General features: G+C 31.1%; 1 protein-coding gene across 1 annotated transcript; it reads right to left on the bottom strand.

The window, feature by feature from the left end:
• Positions 1-98: 98 nt before the first annotated feature.
• LOC143223947 (uncharacterized) lies at positions 99-17152 on the bottom strand. Its single transcript, XM_076452419.1, has 3 exons — positions 17117-17152; positions 15432-15764; positions 99-713 (listed from the first exon to the last, which is right to left on the bottom strand). The coding sequence occupies exons 1-2, from the start codon at positions 17150-17152 to the stop codon at positions 15456-15458; spliced, it is 345 nt and encodes a 114-aa protein (XP_076308534.1). The 3' UTR covers positions 99-713; positions 15432-15455.
• Positions 17153-18156: the final 1004 nt, after the last annotated feature.

Genomic DNA, 18156 nt, shown 5'->3' on the forward strand with positions numbered 1-18156 from the left:
TTCTTGCAAAAAAGTAACAAAGCAGTTATGATATGGTCTGACAGTTATTAAAAGACTAGACCATGCATCCTTACCTGATTTAAGGTAATATTCACATCAATAAATAAAACATTACATAAGTCACGAATTTTGGAACTTTTGGGGTATTGTTTCACCATTGATAGGTCAAGCATGTGTTTGTGACGGAGACTCGAACCAGCGATTCTAAGTCTACGAGTATAGTGACTAACCAGGTGGTTATATTAATTCACTTTATTACTAGAAAAGTGAAACTCTGAAAAAGTTTCGTAATTAAATTTTCATATACTCACTATAACATCGAAATTATGTGAGCTGTTACAAATTATCTTCCGCCATTACGGTTTTCTGCGCCAAATATCGACTGTCATTCCTTTTTAACTAAATATCCTATCATGTTCCTGTTTCTCTTCCCAACCTACCTCTTAAGTTAAGGTCACTGTCAAGACACATGCCTAAGCTCGTGTCTCTTCCAAATCTATTCTTCTTGTATTTTCCATTTCCATCACCAATTCCAAATTTTGGTTTCTTGTCAAAACAACTTTTAGTCCTATGTCTTTCAATAACGCTCGTATCTTTCCCCATATCTTCATGACCATAAAAACCATCGATGATGATTCGTGCCATTTCGTTTTTCCGTTTTTAGCTGAACTTCCTTCATTGTAGACCAAACTACCCAAAAACAAAATGAAAACCTGTAATAAAAATAAATATCAAAATTTGGTTTTTTAGAAATGTATGACCATTAAAGAAAAAGACTACTTTGTGGACCGTCAGGAAATTGTGTAGATCCAAAGTTTTTTTACACATACACAAACACAAACAAACTAGTACAGTGAATATTAGCCTATTGTATAACATTTTCCCCGTAAAGCTATAAGATTTTATTGTGAAATGTTCATAGATAGAATATTTTAAGTATAAAATAAATTACAAATGATTGATTAATTTAGTGAATCTAGTCAAAACAAATGTTATTTTACTGGTGTTCTGAGAGATTTCGCTGGAGGAGTTTGGTGAGAAATTCAACATATTTCCTCCTGTTTGTTTGTTATATGATGAGAACATTTGTCATAGTGATGTTTTTCTGGGATCTGTTTTTTCTAAGTTTGAATAACTTTATTCAAATTAATAAATTAATTTATTAATAAATTTATTTTTATTAACAATATCCCGTACTAAAATATGATCTCTTCAAATTACATATTAATTTTGGTCTAATTATCTTCCGTTATTCTATGAAGAGGACTGACATTTCTTTTGCTGAGATGATAACATGCAAGAAATACAACTATTTCTCGCTGTGACTTGTGTTGCAGTTTAACCGATAATAAACTTATAAAATAAACTGTAGAACACTTACCACTGTCCTCACGTTCATTAAATTGCGATAAGGTAAAAGACGTTTATATCAGATGTATGTTAGTTGGTTATATTAATAGTGTTCATCAAATTTACATATTTATATAATGTGTTGATATGATATAATCATACTTAAGGCCATATTTGTGAGCTACGAAATTCATGTGAGGTAACTCTCTGTTTATTAGTTTTTTAATTAAACAAAGGTCATACTTTATAATTGGCTAGTTTTCCAGATGTATTGTCAAACGAATATAAACTATAAATTAACGCTATAAATTTTATAGAAATGTTTTTAGTTTTCTTCTTGATACTGATGTACTTTCAAAGTCCAACATCATGACAAATTATCAAAATGGAACTTGTATCGTTAGTTTGTCCAAAAGTAAATTACAGAGTTATTTGTTTCTCTTTGTTGCAACCTGAATTATTTTACGTGAAAACTTTAATTTCTTTTATATTTTGTAACTCTATTATTATTTATTTGTTTATCACACTGCTATTGAGATCAGGTTAGATTTGGTTACGTTATGTGAAACTTCCCTGCTGGGTTTAGATTATAATACTTTTGGTGAAAAGTTCGCATTGAAGCTTTGCCGCTGAAGCTTCGAATAATGCTACCTATTAAAAGATTATTTAATTGAGGATGCTTTGGGTGAATGAAGTATACAGGCACTAACTCGAGGCTTTACAATTAAAATAAAGAGTTCGAGACTCAGATTTTATAAATTCTTCTTTTATTAACTTTTCATATAATGAATAGCTACATTCAACATCCATCTTTTAAAATGGATTAAATTTTTAATGTAACTAACACTTTTACTGAATATTCATTTAATTCTCTACAATTTAATGTGATTATTGGTCCTTAAGAATAACGGCATTAGAATAGTCACAAAGAGTTAAAACAAGAAATAGTTGATGTTCTCTTTCCGGTGTTGGACATATTGAGGTATTGTAGAGAACTTACATGGAGTCTAGAGGTAATTTCTTTCTGAAGAAAGCTCCTCCTGGTGTCTGGAAACAACTTCTGTTGTTGCCAGAGTTCTTCTTTTTCATTGTTACATGACATTTTTTAAAGTTTTTTTTTTCTACTATCCTCATGATCTATTAAATATGATACACAGTATCCACAAGTAGTTCAGATACTTGATTCTATTATGATCGTGTACCAATTGGTTACTGATCTACTTAAACAATCAAGCTATCATAAATCATTCTACATCATAATTAGATAGGTTGTAGTCTATAATTCAACCACTTCAGTGACCACTGAATAAGACAATTTTCTGTTGTTGCCTGGCCCTGTTCTGGTTTTCTTTACGAATTTACACAGTCCATCTAATTTCCTAAATGTCATCAGAGCCAATATCTCAATATTGTGTATAATACCAAACTTACTAGTATTACTACCAAGCATAATTTCATCATCACTGAATCTCTGCTATTTCTTATAAATTATTACAAAGATATTACGTATCTGGTAAACACTGTTCATTATAAACTAAACACTATGTTTACATGTATCCAACCATTATTCAGTTTACAAGTTAATATCGAGTACACTAAGATATTGAGAAATGATTCTAAATATTATAAAATTACACGTGGAATCTTCTTTAAAAACATCGATTAATTTTCTTATTGAAATATTTTGGTCAAAGTAACTTAATCGGTATAAGAAACGAAGCAAGATTGTAAAAGTGAATTGTTTATCAGAGAAACAAATACTTTTCAAATGATAAAATATCAGAAAAATTTGAAGAATTTGAAAATAACCACTTTATAAATACATCCATTCATTCACTGTTTCTATAAAACACGCACTTACCAACACCGAGAGATGTAACAATAATAAATCATACTTCTTTGATGTAACTTGCTTAAGACCATATTTGTGAGTTACGAAACTGCTGTGGTGTAACTCTGTTTATTAGTTTTTAATTAAACAAGATCATACTTTATAATCGGCTTTGTTTTACAAATGTATTGACAAACAAATATAAATCACAAATCAACACTATAAATTTTACAGAAATCTTTTTAATTTTCTTTTTGTCACTGATGTGCTTTCAAAGTCCGACATCATGACAAATAAGCATAATGGTGTTTATATTGCTAGTTCGTCCAAAAAGTAAATTACAGAGTTATTTGTTTCTATTCGTTAAAATCTGAATTAATTTAAGTTTAAAACTTAAATTTCTTTTCTGTTTATCATTGTTAATTATTTTTTTGTCACACTGCTATTGAGTATAGGTTAGGTACAGTTACGTTATGTCATGTGAAACTCTCAAATTAAGTTTATTTTATGCTTCTGAAAAATTTCAATTTTACTTAAAGTATACGTTCAACAGGAATCCACTAACTATTTCTTATAGACGTAATGTTCTATGTTTTACAGTAGCGACAACTGAATATACAGTGAACTCAGCAGATAGCCCGATGTGTGTTTAATATAGTAATAAACACACTAACAGAACTGAATATAAATAAACTTTTCGACAGGAACTTATATTATAACATTTTTTATCCAGTTGTTACAGCATATATGATTAACAGCTTATCTTCTCATTAAATAAGTTTATTTATCCAAATTATAGTATCAATTAACACCTCTTCAAGTTTAATTCACTTGACTATCGTTTCCAAGTCATTGTTACGTGCTTCGTGAGGTGTTTTCTATTCTTCTTTTAAAGTTATTTTCATTAACTTTATTGATTATAATGTCTGTAATATATTTTATTTATAATGTCTATAATGTATGTTGTATCAAAAGGTAAGTAGTATCCCGGAAACAATGTTTGTCGTATATAAGCCGGTCTCAACAAAAGAAACACGTCTTGAGCAACAGATATAACATATGGGTATTTTGGTTGTGTTATTGTCATTATAAACTCTTCTACTTCTTAAAAATCTTTAAGGAACTATTTAGAAAATATAAAGTCAGTAATATAGTAGGTTTAACAATCAATTTGATTCATTTGGATTATTCTACATTATTAGCTTGATATCTTAGTTTGGAAACAACCTATATCTTATGGGATATTGTCTGTATTACGATGATGTTATGGTGTTCGCTGCGACAATAGAGGAACATTTAGAAAGATTACATACGCCTATTGTTAAGAAATGAGATACAAATAAACCAGTAAAACCATGGAAAGGCACTTTTAAAGTCCTTAAACAAACAAGTCTAATCTATTTTGAGATTCAAGAACTTCATAGAAAAGAAAACAGTTCGTAGATGTTAATAAATTAAACAAGCTGAAGGAAAGGAAACACAATAAGTACGAATATATGACTGATGAAAACCAGAAAACTAAAAAAGAAGTATTGAAGTCGAATCTGATGATTACAAAAAACAAGATTTATCTCATGATGATGAAGACTTTAATACCATATATTAGGTGATCGTAGTGTTGGCATAGATGACCCTACTAAAAGCGTGTCTAGTGACGTCAATGTCTCTTTTCCCGAGGAACGTGAAGAACGACGGAAGCTGATACTGTTACCCATGATTATAACCTTATAACACGAGGTCCTGTTCCAATTCAACCACAATTAATCTTTACTCCCACAAAAAGACGAGTGAAATTCCATCCATAAGTAGCTGTACCGAGACCGTAAATTACATTAATATACTAAATTTTAGCTCTGATGAAGAAACATGTTGTGTGCTAGAAGCTTTTAACAATATGTCAAGACATATGTGTAGTGGTAATTAGAATTAAGTTGACAATATAGGACTTGTATAAACATTCTTGTATGTGTTATATATTTATGTGTGTGTGATCATTAGACACTTGTTTTTATATATTTCAGTAGTACACATATCTGATGGTTTACCACGATAATTATCCATTGGATGAATGGAAACATGGCGGCACAGAACATAAGTATTGTACCAGAAAGAAATAAGACGGATATGGCTTTTATTAAAGAAGGAAATTTTATATTATCAGGAGATAAATGGATAATTTTCAGAGATATACCATTTTTACAATATGTCAGATTAATATATTTTACGAAAAGAACTAATACCGTTCGAAAAATCTTTTGACTTAAGTAGTCGTGTTAGTTTCGATGACAACGGTTTAGAAAATATGACGTCATTTCATATGACAACTCAGGAAGCAGCATTCTTATATTTAGTAAGGATCTTACGGGAAGGATTGATTAAGAACTATAAGAATAACTAATAACAATTATCATTTACAGTTGGAAATAGTGGGACTATGTATTAGTAAATTTAGTACAAGAATTGTTTGTAACTGCAGACAGAAAGTTAGGTTCATACTTTATACGTACAAGTAAATTGGAAAAAGTGTTAGATGAAATTGAAAGGAAATTACTTTTTGGACTTACAATCTGTGAAACCTACAAATAGTAGAAATATTTTTATGCGTCATACTTGGACTGATGTTAAGACAAAATATTTTTGTACCAACAGATGGCAGTATAATATATATATATTTGTTGTTTTCTTCAGTTCATATAATTTATTCTTAACATTTATCAAAAAAACTTTTAGAAATATTATTCAAGAAATCTTACGTCTTTATTGACTTGTCATTGATCCTCAAATTTTTACCATTGTCATTACAATTAACAAATCTCCATGTCAAACATTTGGCCATGTAGTAATATTTCTTCTAGAGCGTTTCTTTTTCAAATTGTCAACTTTTTTGGTTTTATTGTGAAGCGTATTTGACCATAACATCAGAATACACAGAAATTCCTATTACATTAAAGGAAAACTTTCGAATGATGACAAGATATGTTTTTCCATGAAATAGTAAAATGTGGTATTCAAATAATCTAAGGAACCGAAAAAATCGTAAAATAATTGAAACTATACAATTTGTATTCATACTACTGTACTTTGTAGGGGGAAGAGAAATAAATTCTAAAGTCGGTTTTAAGGAATGATTGTATCGATGTATAAAATGATGATTCAGCCGTTTTACTGTTACTTTTTGCCAATCGTTGGTAGCAAGGAAATGATTTCAAATTGCCATATTTTTCACCATTTAACGTTTAAAGTTATTTTAAGTTATAAAAAGATACTCATTGAACCCTGGAATATTTTAACCTGACGATTTTACCAGGCCTAAATTGCGTAACTCTTTATTCAGCTTTGGCGTTGTACATGATAGAATTAAAATTCGTTCTGCTAATACTTCCAGGCCTAAAATCATTAAAGAGAAAATTAAATATTTAATCTGTGACGTTCAGCCCTAATTCACTTTCTGATGAGTTTATAAGGGAAAAATATCAGTTTGCAACGCCTACAATTGAAGAGTCATTTTTTTATGTTTTAAAACGATGGCAATGTTTCACACAAACATAAAAACATGTACGATTAGAATATTACAAATCTTAATGTGTTTAATTTTTGTTAGTGGTAACTTTTTATTCCGCCTGTTTTGTCATATTTTATAGTCGTCTTCCCTTTTACATTTTTTTTTAAATTAATGTCAATGTTAAATTAATTTAATGTAAGTATAAGCCACCACAGGCATACACGAGAGATGATAAAATGTACATGAAAAGATTTTCATTTATGAACTAAGAGTAAAAGAATAAACAACTTTTTATATTGTGCTGTTGTCATAATGTAATTCATATTTAGGAAATATGTGGATTAAATAATCATTTAGAATAAACTTTCTGAAATACAATGTATAAGTTTTTATCACCATATTTATAATATGGAGGAATCGTTATAAATACACAAGTAAAAGCGACACACTAAAGTTGTGTAATAACTACAAATTCAACTAAACTAGTTTGTAGTTTCAGTTTATTATTGACTAATAATAAGTTGATAAAGAACAAGGTATACTGAACTGACTTATTGAGTAAACGTATTGTACTCAATTACAAGGAAACAAAATCTTTTCATGCTGCATTTTTTCCCCATGACTAATTTTTATACCAGTATAATGAGTTTCATTTCTTAAGTATTACTGAATAACAGAGACCTGCAATGGTTTTATTGTATTAAAATGTTCATCACCACCTTCCACCTTCTCTTGGACTACTCTTTTACCAACGAATAGTAGGATTAACCGTGCCATTATAACGCCCCACGGCTGAGAGTGCGAGCATGTTTAGTGTGATGGGGATTCGAACCCGTGACCCTCAGATTAATTACAAGTGGAGTGCCAAGTGGAGTGGTTAACCTGGCCATATCGGAACTTTTTGTTCGGTTAAAAAAAATTCAAATCTACATGTCCAGGTGATAAGGGCACTTGATTCGTAATCAAAGAATCACGGGTTCGAATCTTCGTCACAGCAATCATGCTCGCATTTTCAGCCGTGAGGGAGCGTTATAATATGATGGCTAATCCCACTACTCGTTGGTAAAAGAGTAGAATAAAGTTGGCTGTGGGTGGTGATGACTAGGTGCCTTCCATGTGGTTTTACACTGCTACATTCGGCACGGCTAGCGCAGATATTCCTCGTGTTGCTTTGCTCGAAATTTAAAAAAAACGAACAGACAACAACGCAAACTCTGAACAACAACAACTTTGATCTTGGCAGTTTTATTTCTCACAAATATTCCCTTAAGTTATAATAGCGCTTTTCACCGCCACTTCACAAATACGCAAACTTCCAGATTACCTTTAACATGTTAACTAGATCACATCTAAGATCGTTCTTCCTCTATCGGACAGTGGTATGTTTGTGAACTAACAACGCTAGAAACCAGGTTTCTACACCAGTGGTTTTTCAGAACACAAATAGCCCATTGTGTCACTTTGTGCTTAATTACAAACAAACTCTGTATTTATGCTTAAGTTCCTTTGCATATTTATATATTAATTCAAGTAATTAATTACTGATAATAAAGAATTCCATCTGATTATGGAATAGTGTATAATATACGGTATAATTTTTACAAAGTGCTTTTGACCTTTTGTAAATCAGCTTAAAGGTTGTTTATTCGATTTCTCGCAGAACTGCTAGAGGGCCAAAACTATTTTTTATAACTATCGTTGCTTTTGTTGGTAATTTCAATATCATTTATTAAATCCAAGTTTGCCAAACTGAATAAGATCAGGGCTCAATAAATTTTATTGTTTAAATTTCAACAAATCTATTTACCAAATCAGTTTTCAAAATAGAATCTAAAACATATTTTCAATAAACTTTACAAATTAAAAATATTATACACACAAATTTTTTTGTACAATAACATTTCACATTGAACACACTTTCTTTGTCGAAGGAGCAACACGATTGTGAGAGAGTTCAATTCAAGGTAGTTCAGTGGCAGTTCAGTTGGTGATAAACTCAGTAAATACAGTAAAAAGTAAGCAAGACGCTTTTGTAAATGATAACATCAGGAGGCAAAAAGGATTATTGTTTGTCTGAGTGTTTTGAATTTCGCGCAAAGCTACACGAAGACTATAGGCGCTAGCCATCCCTAATTTAGCAATGTGAAACTAGCGGAAGGCAGTTAGTCATCACCACCCACCGCAAATTATTGGACTACTTTTTTACCAGCGAACAGTGGGATTTACAGTCACATTATAACGTTCCCATGGCTGCAAGTGCGAGTATGTTTGATGTGACGGGATTCGAACTCGCGATCTTTGGAGCTTTTAGTATATCAAAAAGAAAATTCTATTTGACCTAGCGCTACGTGATATTTTTTTTCAAAATACTATTTATTTATTTTTAGCGTGGATAAGTACTTAGTATTATACAGCAAGAAACGGGGTTCTGATATCCAAGATGGGCAGAGCACAAATAGCCCTTTGTGTGTCTTTGTGTTTAATGACAGAACAACGACAAACAACAAAAAAGGTATATAGTATATATATAAATAATTTTCTGTATATATATAAATAATTTTCTGTATATATATAAATAAATTTTATATAATTTAAATATTATACAAATAATATAAATAAGTAGTTTTCTGTGATTTAAGTTCAAATATCAAAAGCTAGGAACAACGAAGGTAAATATACTTTCCTATCAGAACAGTACGGTTTTTTTTTATTTTACAATTATTAGAACAATACAGCTGAATATATTTTGTTACTCTTTGCAGCTATATGCTTCCAGTATAGATACAACAGTGAATCTTTATTCTTTGGAAAATGGCATGGTGTGAAATCTTAAGTTTTAATTTTTTGTAATGTAGTTAAAATGTGTAACTCCACTACAAATTAATAAAAATTGAATTGGAACAGAGAAATGAGAAAAAAAAACAATACTAAAAGATTGAAAAATACCCCTGAGAGTCGAAGAGAAATGGATGTGTGTGTATTTTCTTACAGCAAAACCACACGTGGCTATTGGTAAGCCTAGCGAGTGGAATCGAACCCCTGAATTTAGCGTTATAAATCTCAAGACTTACCGCTGTACTAGCGGATGATGAGAGAAAATGAAAAACAAATTACAACTGGTTCAGTATAGTGACTCTTGTTCACATTACATTCGTGCTGCTCTGCGGCTGACAGTGTTGACTGGCACTGTTTTAAACACACTGTATTTTGTAGTTTACTTTTGACTATGATCAATAGCTTTGGTGAAGTTTTTAAAAAAATTGGTAAACTAAATTGCATATCTTTGTACCTATTGTTCAAAACCAATGAGAAAATATTTCCATTTCTCTAATGTTACTAACAGTATTTCTTTAATCACTCAGATAAGTACTCCAGTTGCTTAATTAATTATCTCAGTTTCGTCCCAACTTGTTTTCTTGCGTTGTGTAGTGAGAACAAGTACTCGTTGATGTAGATATCAAATTCCACAGAAGAAAAAAAAACAAAAACACAAGAAGTCTCCAATGCGAAGGGTCGAACTAATTGAAACGTACAAATAGTTTTAAATATATTTTCAAGTCTTTAGATAATCAACTCGGTTATTAAGCAACTTTTTCGCACTGAAAAATTTATTTATAAAAAAAACATGATTTTCACAAATTTTCGAAAAATAAACAAACGAAAATTTAAACATGCCATCACTGTTATTTCACTTTACTATATATTACCCGCCTTTTTTTCTTCTCAGCTTTCCAACACATACATTTTAATATCCATTACAAGTGCCTTTTTGAGGTTAAACCAACCACATTAATCACGTAGAAAAATGAATCTTTCAGTGTTTTGTTTAATAATAATTTGTTGCTTGGAATTAAGCAGGAAGATACACAATGGGATATCTGTGCTCCGCCAACTGCAGGTATTGAAAACCGATTTTTAGTGAGGTGAGTATGCAGACACACCGGTGTTCTACTGGAGAGTAGGGGTAATTAGACAAAGGATAATAAAGAATAAATTGACACTTCTAAACAAACCAGAAAGTGTTCACTTAGACGTATCAATTTATTCTTTTATCTGTCAGTTTTATATACTTCTCTTCTGTTTAAGCAACCAAAAGGAAATCAATATTTAACTTCTTCAATAATAAAATCAATTAGAATAATCTCTTTGACCCCAAAATAATCTCCAAGTGATAAAAACATCCATCAGCGTAATCTTTAGAACAGGTAACAAGAATAAAACAGACATATATATCCAAACACTTAAAATAATCTATATTTAACATTCATATCACTTTAAACCATTATGTTATTTTGCCTCAGTGTGACCAGAAATCTTGACCTTTGACCCAAAAGATTCATCCCTAATACCTCATATTGACTTTTTTTAAAGTAACTCACGAAATAGTATGTACAAATATTTCATGTTAAAATATGATCTGAACACTCAAGATATTAGGTTCATGTGGTAAACAATATATAAATTACAGCATGTTTTTGTTTCTTGTTTTTCACTTTTTTATTTGTGCATTCAGTTTATTTCCCAGAAATAAAAATATTAAAATACTCAACTGGAATTTTAAACTAGTTGAAATTCTCTTGGGTTTTGTTTGATCTTGATAAACGTGATTTTAACGATTTCGATTACCAGACGACGATTTTAAGTAATTTTAAGCTTTGTTGTTTATATCATTATGTAGCAATTCACTTGATGCTTAGGTTTAAGTGTTCCTAGAAACCAAGAAAAAAACTGAACACTTGTTAGCATAAAACACTTAACTATGAGATGATTGGATGTTGTTTTTCTCGTGTTATGACGTCAATTGTAACGTAAGTTACAAAAGAAGTACTTTTTCATTCGTTCCAAAACATATACTCTTCAAGATGCATGTCATATTCAAAAGAATCGTGAATAAATGACTCTGAAACATTACTTAAAGGCCCTTCCGAGTTTATTGGGATCCAATTTCTGTTTGAAGCCATGATAAAAAAAAAATTTAAAAACTTTCTTTATTGATGTTACTTGAGACACGAAGTTTTCATCATCTCGTTTGCATTTAAGGGTCAAAGAGCTGAGTAGAAGTCTCAGTGTGATAATTAATATCTAACTAAACAACTTGTCTTGAGTTTCGATTTCGTTCAAAACAACATGTTAGCACTTTCTACAACCTTTACTTTTAATTTTTTGACATGTGAAGGCTCAGTCAAATTTAACAGGCTTAGTTAGGCCTAACACGCAATGTTATATAATACTGTCATATTGTTCATTTCAAAGCATCCCCGCCACAATTTATTAGACTTACCTGTTGGTTTAGTAATAGTATTTGCATGTTCTAATACAATTATTGCAATGTCCGAAAAACTAAATCTGTCATACTTAAATCTTGACGTCAAAACATAAATCGCACTTAGAATTCTGATACTTCGTTGTAAAAGTTGAGTTTGAAATATTTGTGACGTATCTTTTTATAATAATTCAAAAAACGACTTCCTATTAAAAGAGCATACAAGGTATAGCATATTACACCTCTTCTCAGATGAACCACCCATCTCAACCCCTAATCACAAATAATATTTTATATAATGTTCCAGAATGCTGAACTTTTCGACACCCGTGGAAGACATATCCCAAGTAGACCCTTATGTAGTTTTGTACATAACTTCAAAAAAACAACTGAACTGTCCTGTACAGTCGAGCACCACAATCCAGTTACGGTTCATGTCAAGAGGAACAAAACATTTTTGTGAATGAACATATGTTGACTTACATATTTATTTTTCGTTTGCTGCCCCTGTTTAATTACGTCACCAGTTTTATAACGGATAGCAGATAGCCTGATGTGTGTTTGTGTTTTCTTATAGCAAAGACACATCAGGCTACCTGCTGAGTCCACCGAGGGGTATCGAACCCTCGATTTTAGCGTTGTTAGTCCGTAGACTTACCGCTGTACCAGCGGGGGAGAAGGTATAGTGAGAGCTATCAACTTCGTGCAACACCTTTTCTGTTGTGGCAAGTTTTAATGTTTGTGTCTTTCGTCAGTAAATATGAAGAACCGCTCGCTCTTCGTGTGATTGCTACACAACCAAGTTAATAGGGTTAATAATTATGAATTTTCTTTGAATAACTTTAATTATTACAATCGCATCGTCTTACAAACATGAATCTTCTTATAGTCTTGTCTCAGGATTAAGGCGCGCCTAATTTTATTTTTCCGTACATACGAAGAATCACGAAAAACTTTGTTTTAGGGACTTGAACGATTACATTAAACCATATACATATAATGAAGTGATTTTGTTTCCTTGGTTGGGACATAATACAAGTTTACTCAAAAGATGAATTCCTTACATTTACACATTGTTGTTTACCAACTTATAATTGGCCAGCTGTAATCTGAAACTATAACTAGTTTAGTTGGATGAACAGTTATCACACAATTTCAATGTGTTTTGTTTCACTTTTGTTTTACAACTCCTCTCTATTATAAAGAGGGTCATTATCAAACTTATTTATTTTGTTTCAGAAAGTTTATTCTAAATAAGTATTTAATCCAGATATTTTTCAGAAAAAATTACATTATGACAAGATTACAATACAAAATATAAGATTATTCTTTTCTTAGTATTTCACGAAAAAAAAATTTTTGTGTATATTTTGTCATCACCTGTGTATGTCTCTGATGTTTTGTACTTGCATTAGACAGAAATATGGGTGGGAAGAAAACTATAAAATATGATGAAACTTCGTAGAATGAACAGCAACTGCCTGTTGTGAAAAAACAAATGTAGAGGACGACGTTTCGAAAGTCTTCCGCTTTGTTTGTTTGTTTTGAATTTCGCACAAAGCTACTCGATGGCTATCTGCGCCTACTCGTCCCTAATTTAGCAGTGTAAGACTAGAGGGAAGGCAGCTGGTCATCACAACTCACCGCCAACTCTTGGACTACTCTTTTACCAACGAATAGTGGAATTGACCGTCACGGCTGAAAGGGCGAGCATGTTTGGCGCGAAGGGAATGCGAACCCGCGACCCTCAGATTACGAGTCGCACGCCTTAACACGCTTGGCCGTTCCGGGCGCAAGTCTTCCGCCTTTCGTCTTCAAGTCGACTTGAAGACATATATTTGTTTTACTACACGGTCAAATCTTTGAATCTGAGAATTATTAATTGTAGTGACAAAGGTGAAATTTGGTTGTCAGTGAATAGTCAGTAAAGATGTAACATTTCTTGAAGAATGTTTATAAACGTTTTTCATATATATTAAGAATAAATTATACGAAAATATAAAAACAAATATTTATGTATGATGCTACCATCTATTGGTACCAAAATATTAAAGATGCGTTTCACTCTGGTACTTCAAAGTGTATATCATTTTCTCTCAAATTTCTGTTAGTTCCGATAAAGGATGTCATAAATATTACATTTCTGGTAAACACTGTTCATCAGAAACTAATCACTATATTTACATGTATCAAACTTTATTCAGTTTACAAGTTGAAACTAACTTCGCTGTGGATTCAATAAATGAGTCTAAATATTATAAAACTACACGTGACGTTTTTCTTTAATAAACTCATTGATTAATTTCGTTATTCAAATATTTTTGTCAAAACATATTAATGACAATCTAGCCTAACTAAGCATATGATTCTGTATCGAAACGTGTTTCTGGAAAAGGAGAAACACAGACTGACAGATTTACAAAAGTTTTCTTTTAACTATAAATTACACTTTATTTCTTACTTTATTTAGTTTATTGTTCTCTATTTTCTATTACGGAAAAATCAAACTAAATTTCAATGCAAAATTTATTTATATTAAAATTCAGTTTGCAGTAATTTCAATATATTTTCCTTTCACTATATAACCTACGGGTTGTTGGTTGAACAAAGGAAAGATTTCACAACATCACTTCTACCGGCGATAATCTAGATTCAAAGAAGCTATCAAAATAAAAACACATATAAAGTTTAATCTAAGTTGAATTAAAAGGAAAAAATTGTCCATGTTTTTATATGTGAATTATTTAATTAACTTCAATAATTTTCAAAGGATTAGGGAAGTTTATTTGTGATGACGAGAAACCCACTTGAAGCAAAAATGATTTCAAGATGTTTAGTATGGGTATTAAAACTTTTATTAAAATGAAGTAGACAACAACGTTTCCACCTTTGTAGGTCATATTCAGGATAACAAAAAGCTGCAAACTTTCTCTTTGTTATCCTGAGGACGTTGATCTTTGAAGACAACTGTAAATTACTTAATTACTGTTGTAATTGGTTTCAAAATGCACTATACTTTTATCTATACATATGTATAGATAATTTTTCTATTTATATCAGTTCAATTTCCATTAGATGTGTCTATAACAGATATATATGCACCAGTGGGATCTTGTGTAACATATAATACATCACAGACGCTATTCTATTTATGAATCTCCTTCTCTTTCCTTACAGCTAATTGTGAAGTAGAAGTGAAAATGTTCCATTCTTACCCTTTAATAAAACTGAAGATTACTTACGCTGCACAAACACAACTGTTCTCTCTCTTCTCCCAACGGCTTAACGGTGACTTTAGTGACTTAAATCGATTATATCTTGCGTTGGTTCTATGCGGTAAACAAAGTTCACATTGCCCAATGTGTAGCTTTGCATTAAGAAAACAACGTGAGCTGATGCCCTTATGTTTCTCATTTCATACCAATATGTTTTTAATGGGTATAAATTTTAAGCTCTCAGACATTACACATTAGGTGAGCTCTTACCAATTATCCTCCGCTAGTACGACTTTATGCGTCCAAATGTAGACTGTCATTCATTCTTAGCTCACTATCCAATCGTGTTGCACTTCCTCTTCCTATTCTTTCATAGCTAACTGCTTGTCTTGCTCTTCGTGTTCCTCTTCCCAACCCGCCTCTTAAGTTAAAGTCACTGTCAAAACCCAAATATAAGCTTGTGTATCTTCCAAACATATTCTTCTTGTATTTTCCATTTCCATCATCTCCTCTGAAACGTGGTTTCTTGTCAAAAGCACTTTTATTCCCACGTCTGTCAAGAGCTCTCCTATTTCCCCGTATATCTCCGTAACCACTATAACACTGTGGATGTTTCGGGCTATTTTGTTACTTCCATTTTCTTACTCACAGATCACTGAGGGGGTTGAATTACGTGACGAGAGTTCATCTGATTTTCATGTAGAGTGATTTATGATAGCTACAAGTTAGTTTCAAATTTGTAACTAATTGGCGAGGTAAGCTAGTCGTAAGTTGAACATAGAGATCAAAATTAATAAAATCAATTAATATGTATATATGTTTGAGAATCCAAAAATGAAATGTTCGAGAACCGGTATAGAAGGACAAGATTAATTTCCCACAGACGAAAACAACAGAAGTTATGAAGTATTACCGCAAAACAGTTAACGAATAAGAGCTAAAAGGAAACCCACAATACGATAGTGTTATTCCAGTAGAAGACAACGTTAATGGAGAAGTGTTAAATGATAAATTGAAGTGCGTATAAAACAGTGAAGTGCACGAGTAATTACAACGTTCATGTAAAAAAAAAATTCCTGTATGAGTTCTAAGAGAAGACCAGACAAGAACTAACACCGGAAGTAAGAAGAATGAAGACGTATCCTGATTGTTACAGATGGTGTGCAATTTGATATATTAAGTGAACTTAATATAATGTAATGTATATCTGTATTTATGACTTTCTTCTTAATTTGGAGTTTCTTTTACGATTACGAATTATATGGTTAAGTGTTATATAGCTGATGAATATTATGTGATAATGTACTATCATTGAGAGTGTTTACTACATGTAACTACATCTATGAACAAGTTTATAATGAATTTATGGTATATATATATATATATATATATATATATTTACATTATTAATATTAAATTGTAAATGGTGGTAGATGTAAGAGGTAAGGATGGAAAAAATTATATTTGTCGAGTAAATATTTATCAGAGATTTTCATTAAGCAAGTAGGAGTGAGGGCTCGCCCAATATTTTAGAAACCTCGAAATATATTGGTTAATAATGAGAAGTGTGATACAGGATACAGTGAACTATCAGTACGCACGTGTATAAAACAATGATGATTATAAAACAACAAAGATTCAATAAAATATGTTGAGAAAGTTTCTGCTGCTCGTTCATCGTTTAGTCTGTAAATAGTTCACGCTATCAAAGTCAGAAAAGTAGTTATGGAGACTATGGACACTGTACAAATGAGTTCAACCAAGAAGAAACTATGATAGACTGACACCACTACAGTGTGAGATAAAGTTACGAAAGATTGATTTCTAACAAGTTTAAAACTTTCTGAAATGTAAACAGCTGTTTATTGATTATATGTCTATAACAAGAATGTAAGTACAGATAAAAGATAAATCTCCGAGTCAAACATTTTACCACGTGGTAATATTTCTTTTACAGCATTTCTTTTTCGTACTGTCAACACTCGATACATATTCTACAGATATTAACTTAAGCAAGCATTTGATTGTGTAGCAAATCGTGTTCCCTGAGAAGGAGAAACACACAGACAAACAAATTAACGAATGTTTTCTTTTAACAATGAATTACACTTTATTTTTTACATTATTTAGTTTATTGTTTTATGTTTTCTATTGTGGAAAAGTCAAACTAAGTTTCAATGCAAAGTTTTTATTTCCTAATTGAGTTTACAGTAATTTCAAGTGTATATTTTTCTTGCACTGTATAACCTTCGGGTTGTTCTTTGAATAAAGGTAAGATTTCAAAATATCACTTCTCCTGGCGATAATCCGGATCCTAACAAGCTGTGAAAATAAAAACATATATAAAATTTCATATGAGTTCACTTAAAAGAACAAAATTGTCGATGATGTTATAAATAAGTTATTTAACAAATATAAATCATTTTTAGAGGATAAAGGAAGTTTATTCAGGATGACGAGAAACCCACTTGAAGTAAAATGTATCTTAAAACTTTGGTATGGGTATTGAAACTTTTACTAATAGTAAGTAGAGAACAACGTTTTTTCCTTTTATGGTCATCTTCAGGTTATCAAGGAGATGGAAACTTTCTCTTTGTAATTTGAGGAAGTTTATGTTTTAAGACAACTATAAGCTATTTGATTACTGTTGTAATTGGTTTCAATATACACTATACATTTATCTATATATGTATATAATTTTTCTATTTATACAAGTTTAATATCCATTAAGTAATTATATAACAGACGTATATATATATACAGGTGGAATCTTGTGTAACAAATAATATATCACACACGCAATTCCACGTATGAATCTCCTATTTCTTTACAGCTTATTGTAAAGTACAAGTTAAAATGTTCTATTCTTACCCTTTTATAAAACGGAAGATTTATTAGGCTGCACAATTACAACAGTCCTCTCTCTTCTCTTAATGAGTGTTTGGTATTTTTAGGGACTTAAAACGCTAGTAACCGGAGTTAGGTTATATACGGT

The sequence above is a fragment of the Tachypleus tridentatus genome, chromosome 8 (assembly GCF_004210375.1).
Source record: "Tachypleus tridentatus isolate NWPU-2018 chromosome 8, ASM421037v1, whole genome shotgun sequence".
NCBI lineage: Eukaryota > Metazoa > Arthropoda > Merostomata > Xiphosura > Limulidae > Tachypleus > Tachypleus tridentatus.

Coding starts and splice junctions, on each gene's coding strand:
- LOC143223947 (XM_076452419.1), bottom strand. CDS start 17,152: ATGTATCGAGTGTTGACAGTACGAAAAAGAAATGCT. Junction 15,765..17,116: donor CAGTACGAAAAAGAAATGCT/GTAAAAGAAATA, acceptor AAACATCCACAG/TGTTATAGTGGTTACGGAGA.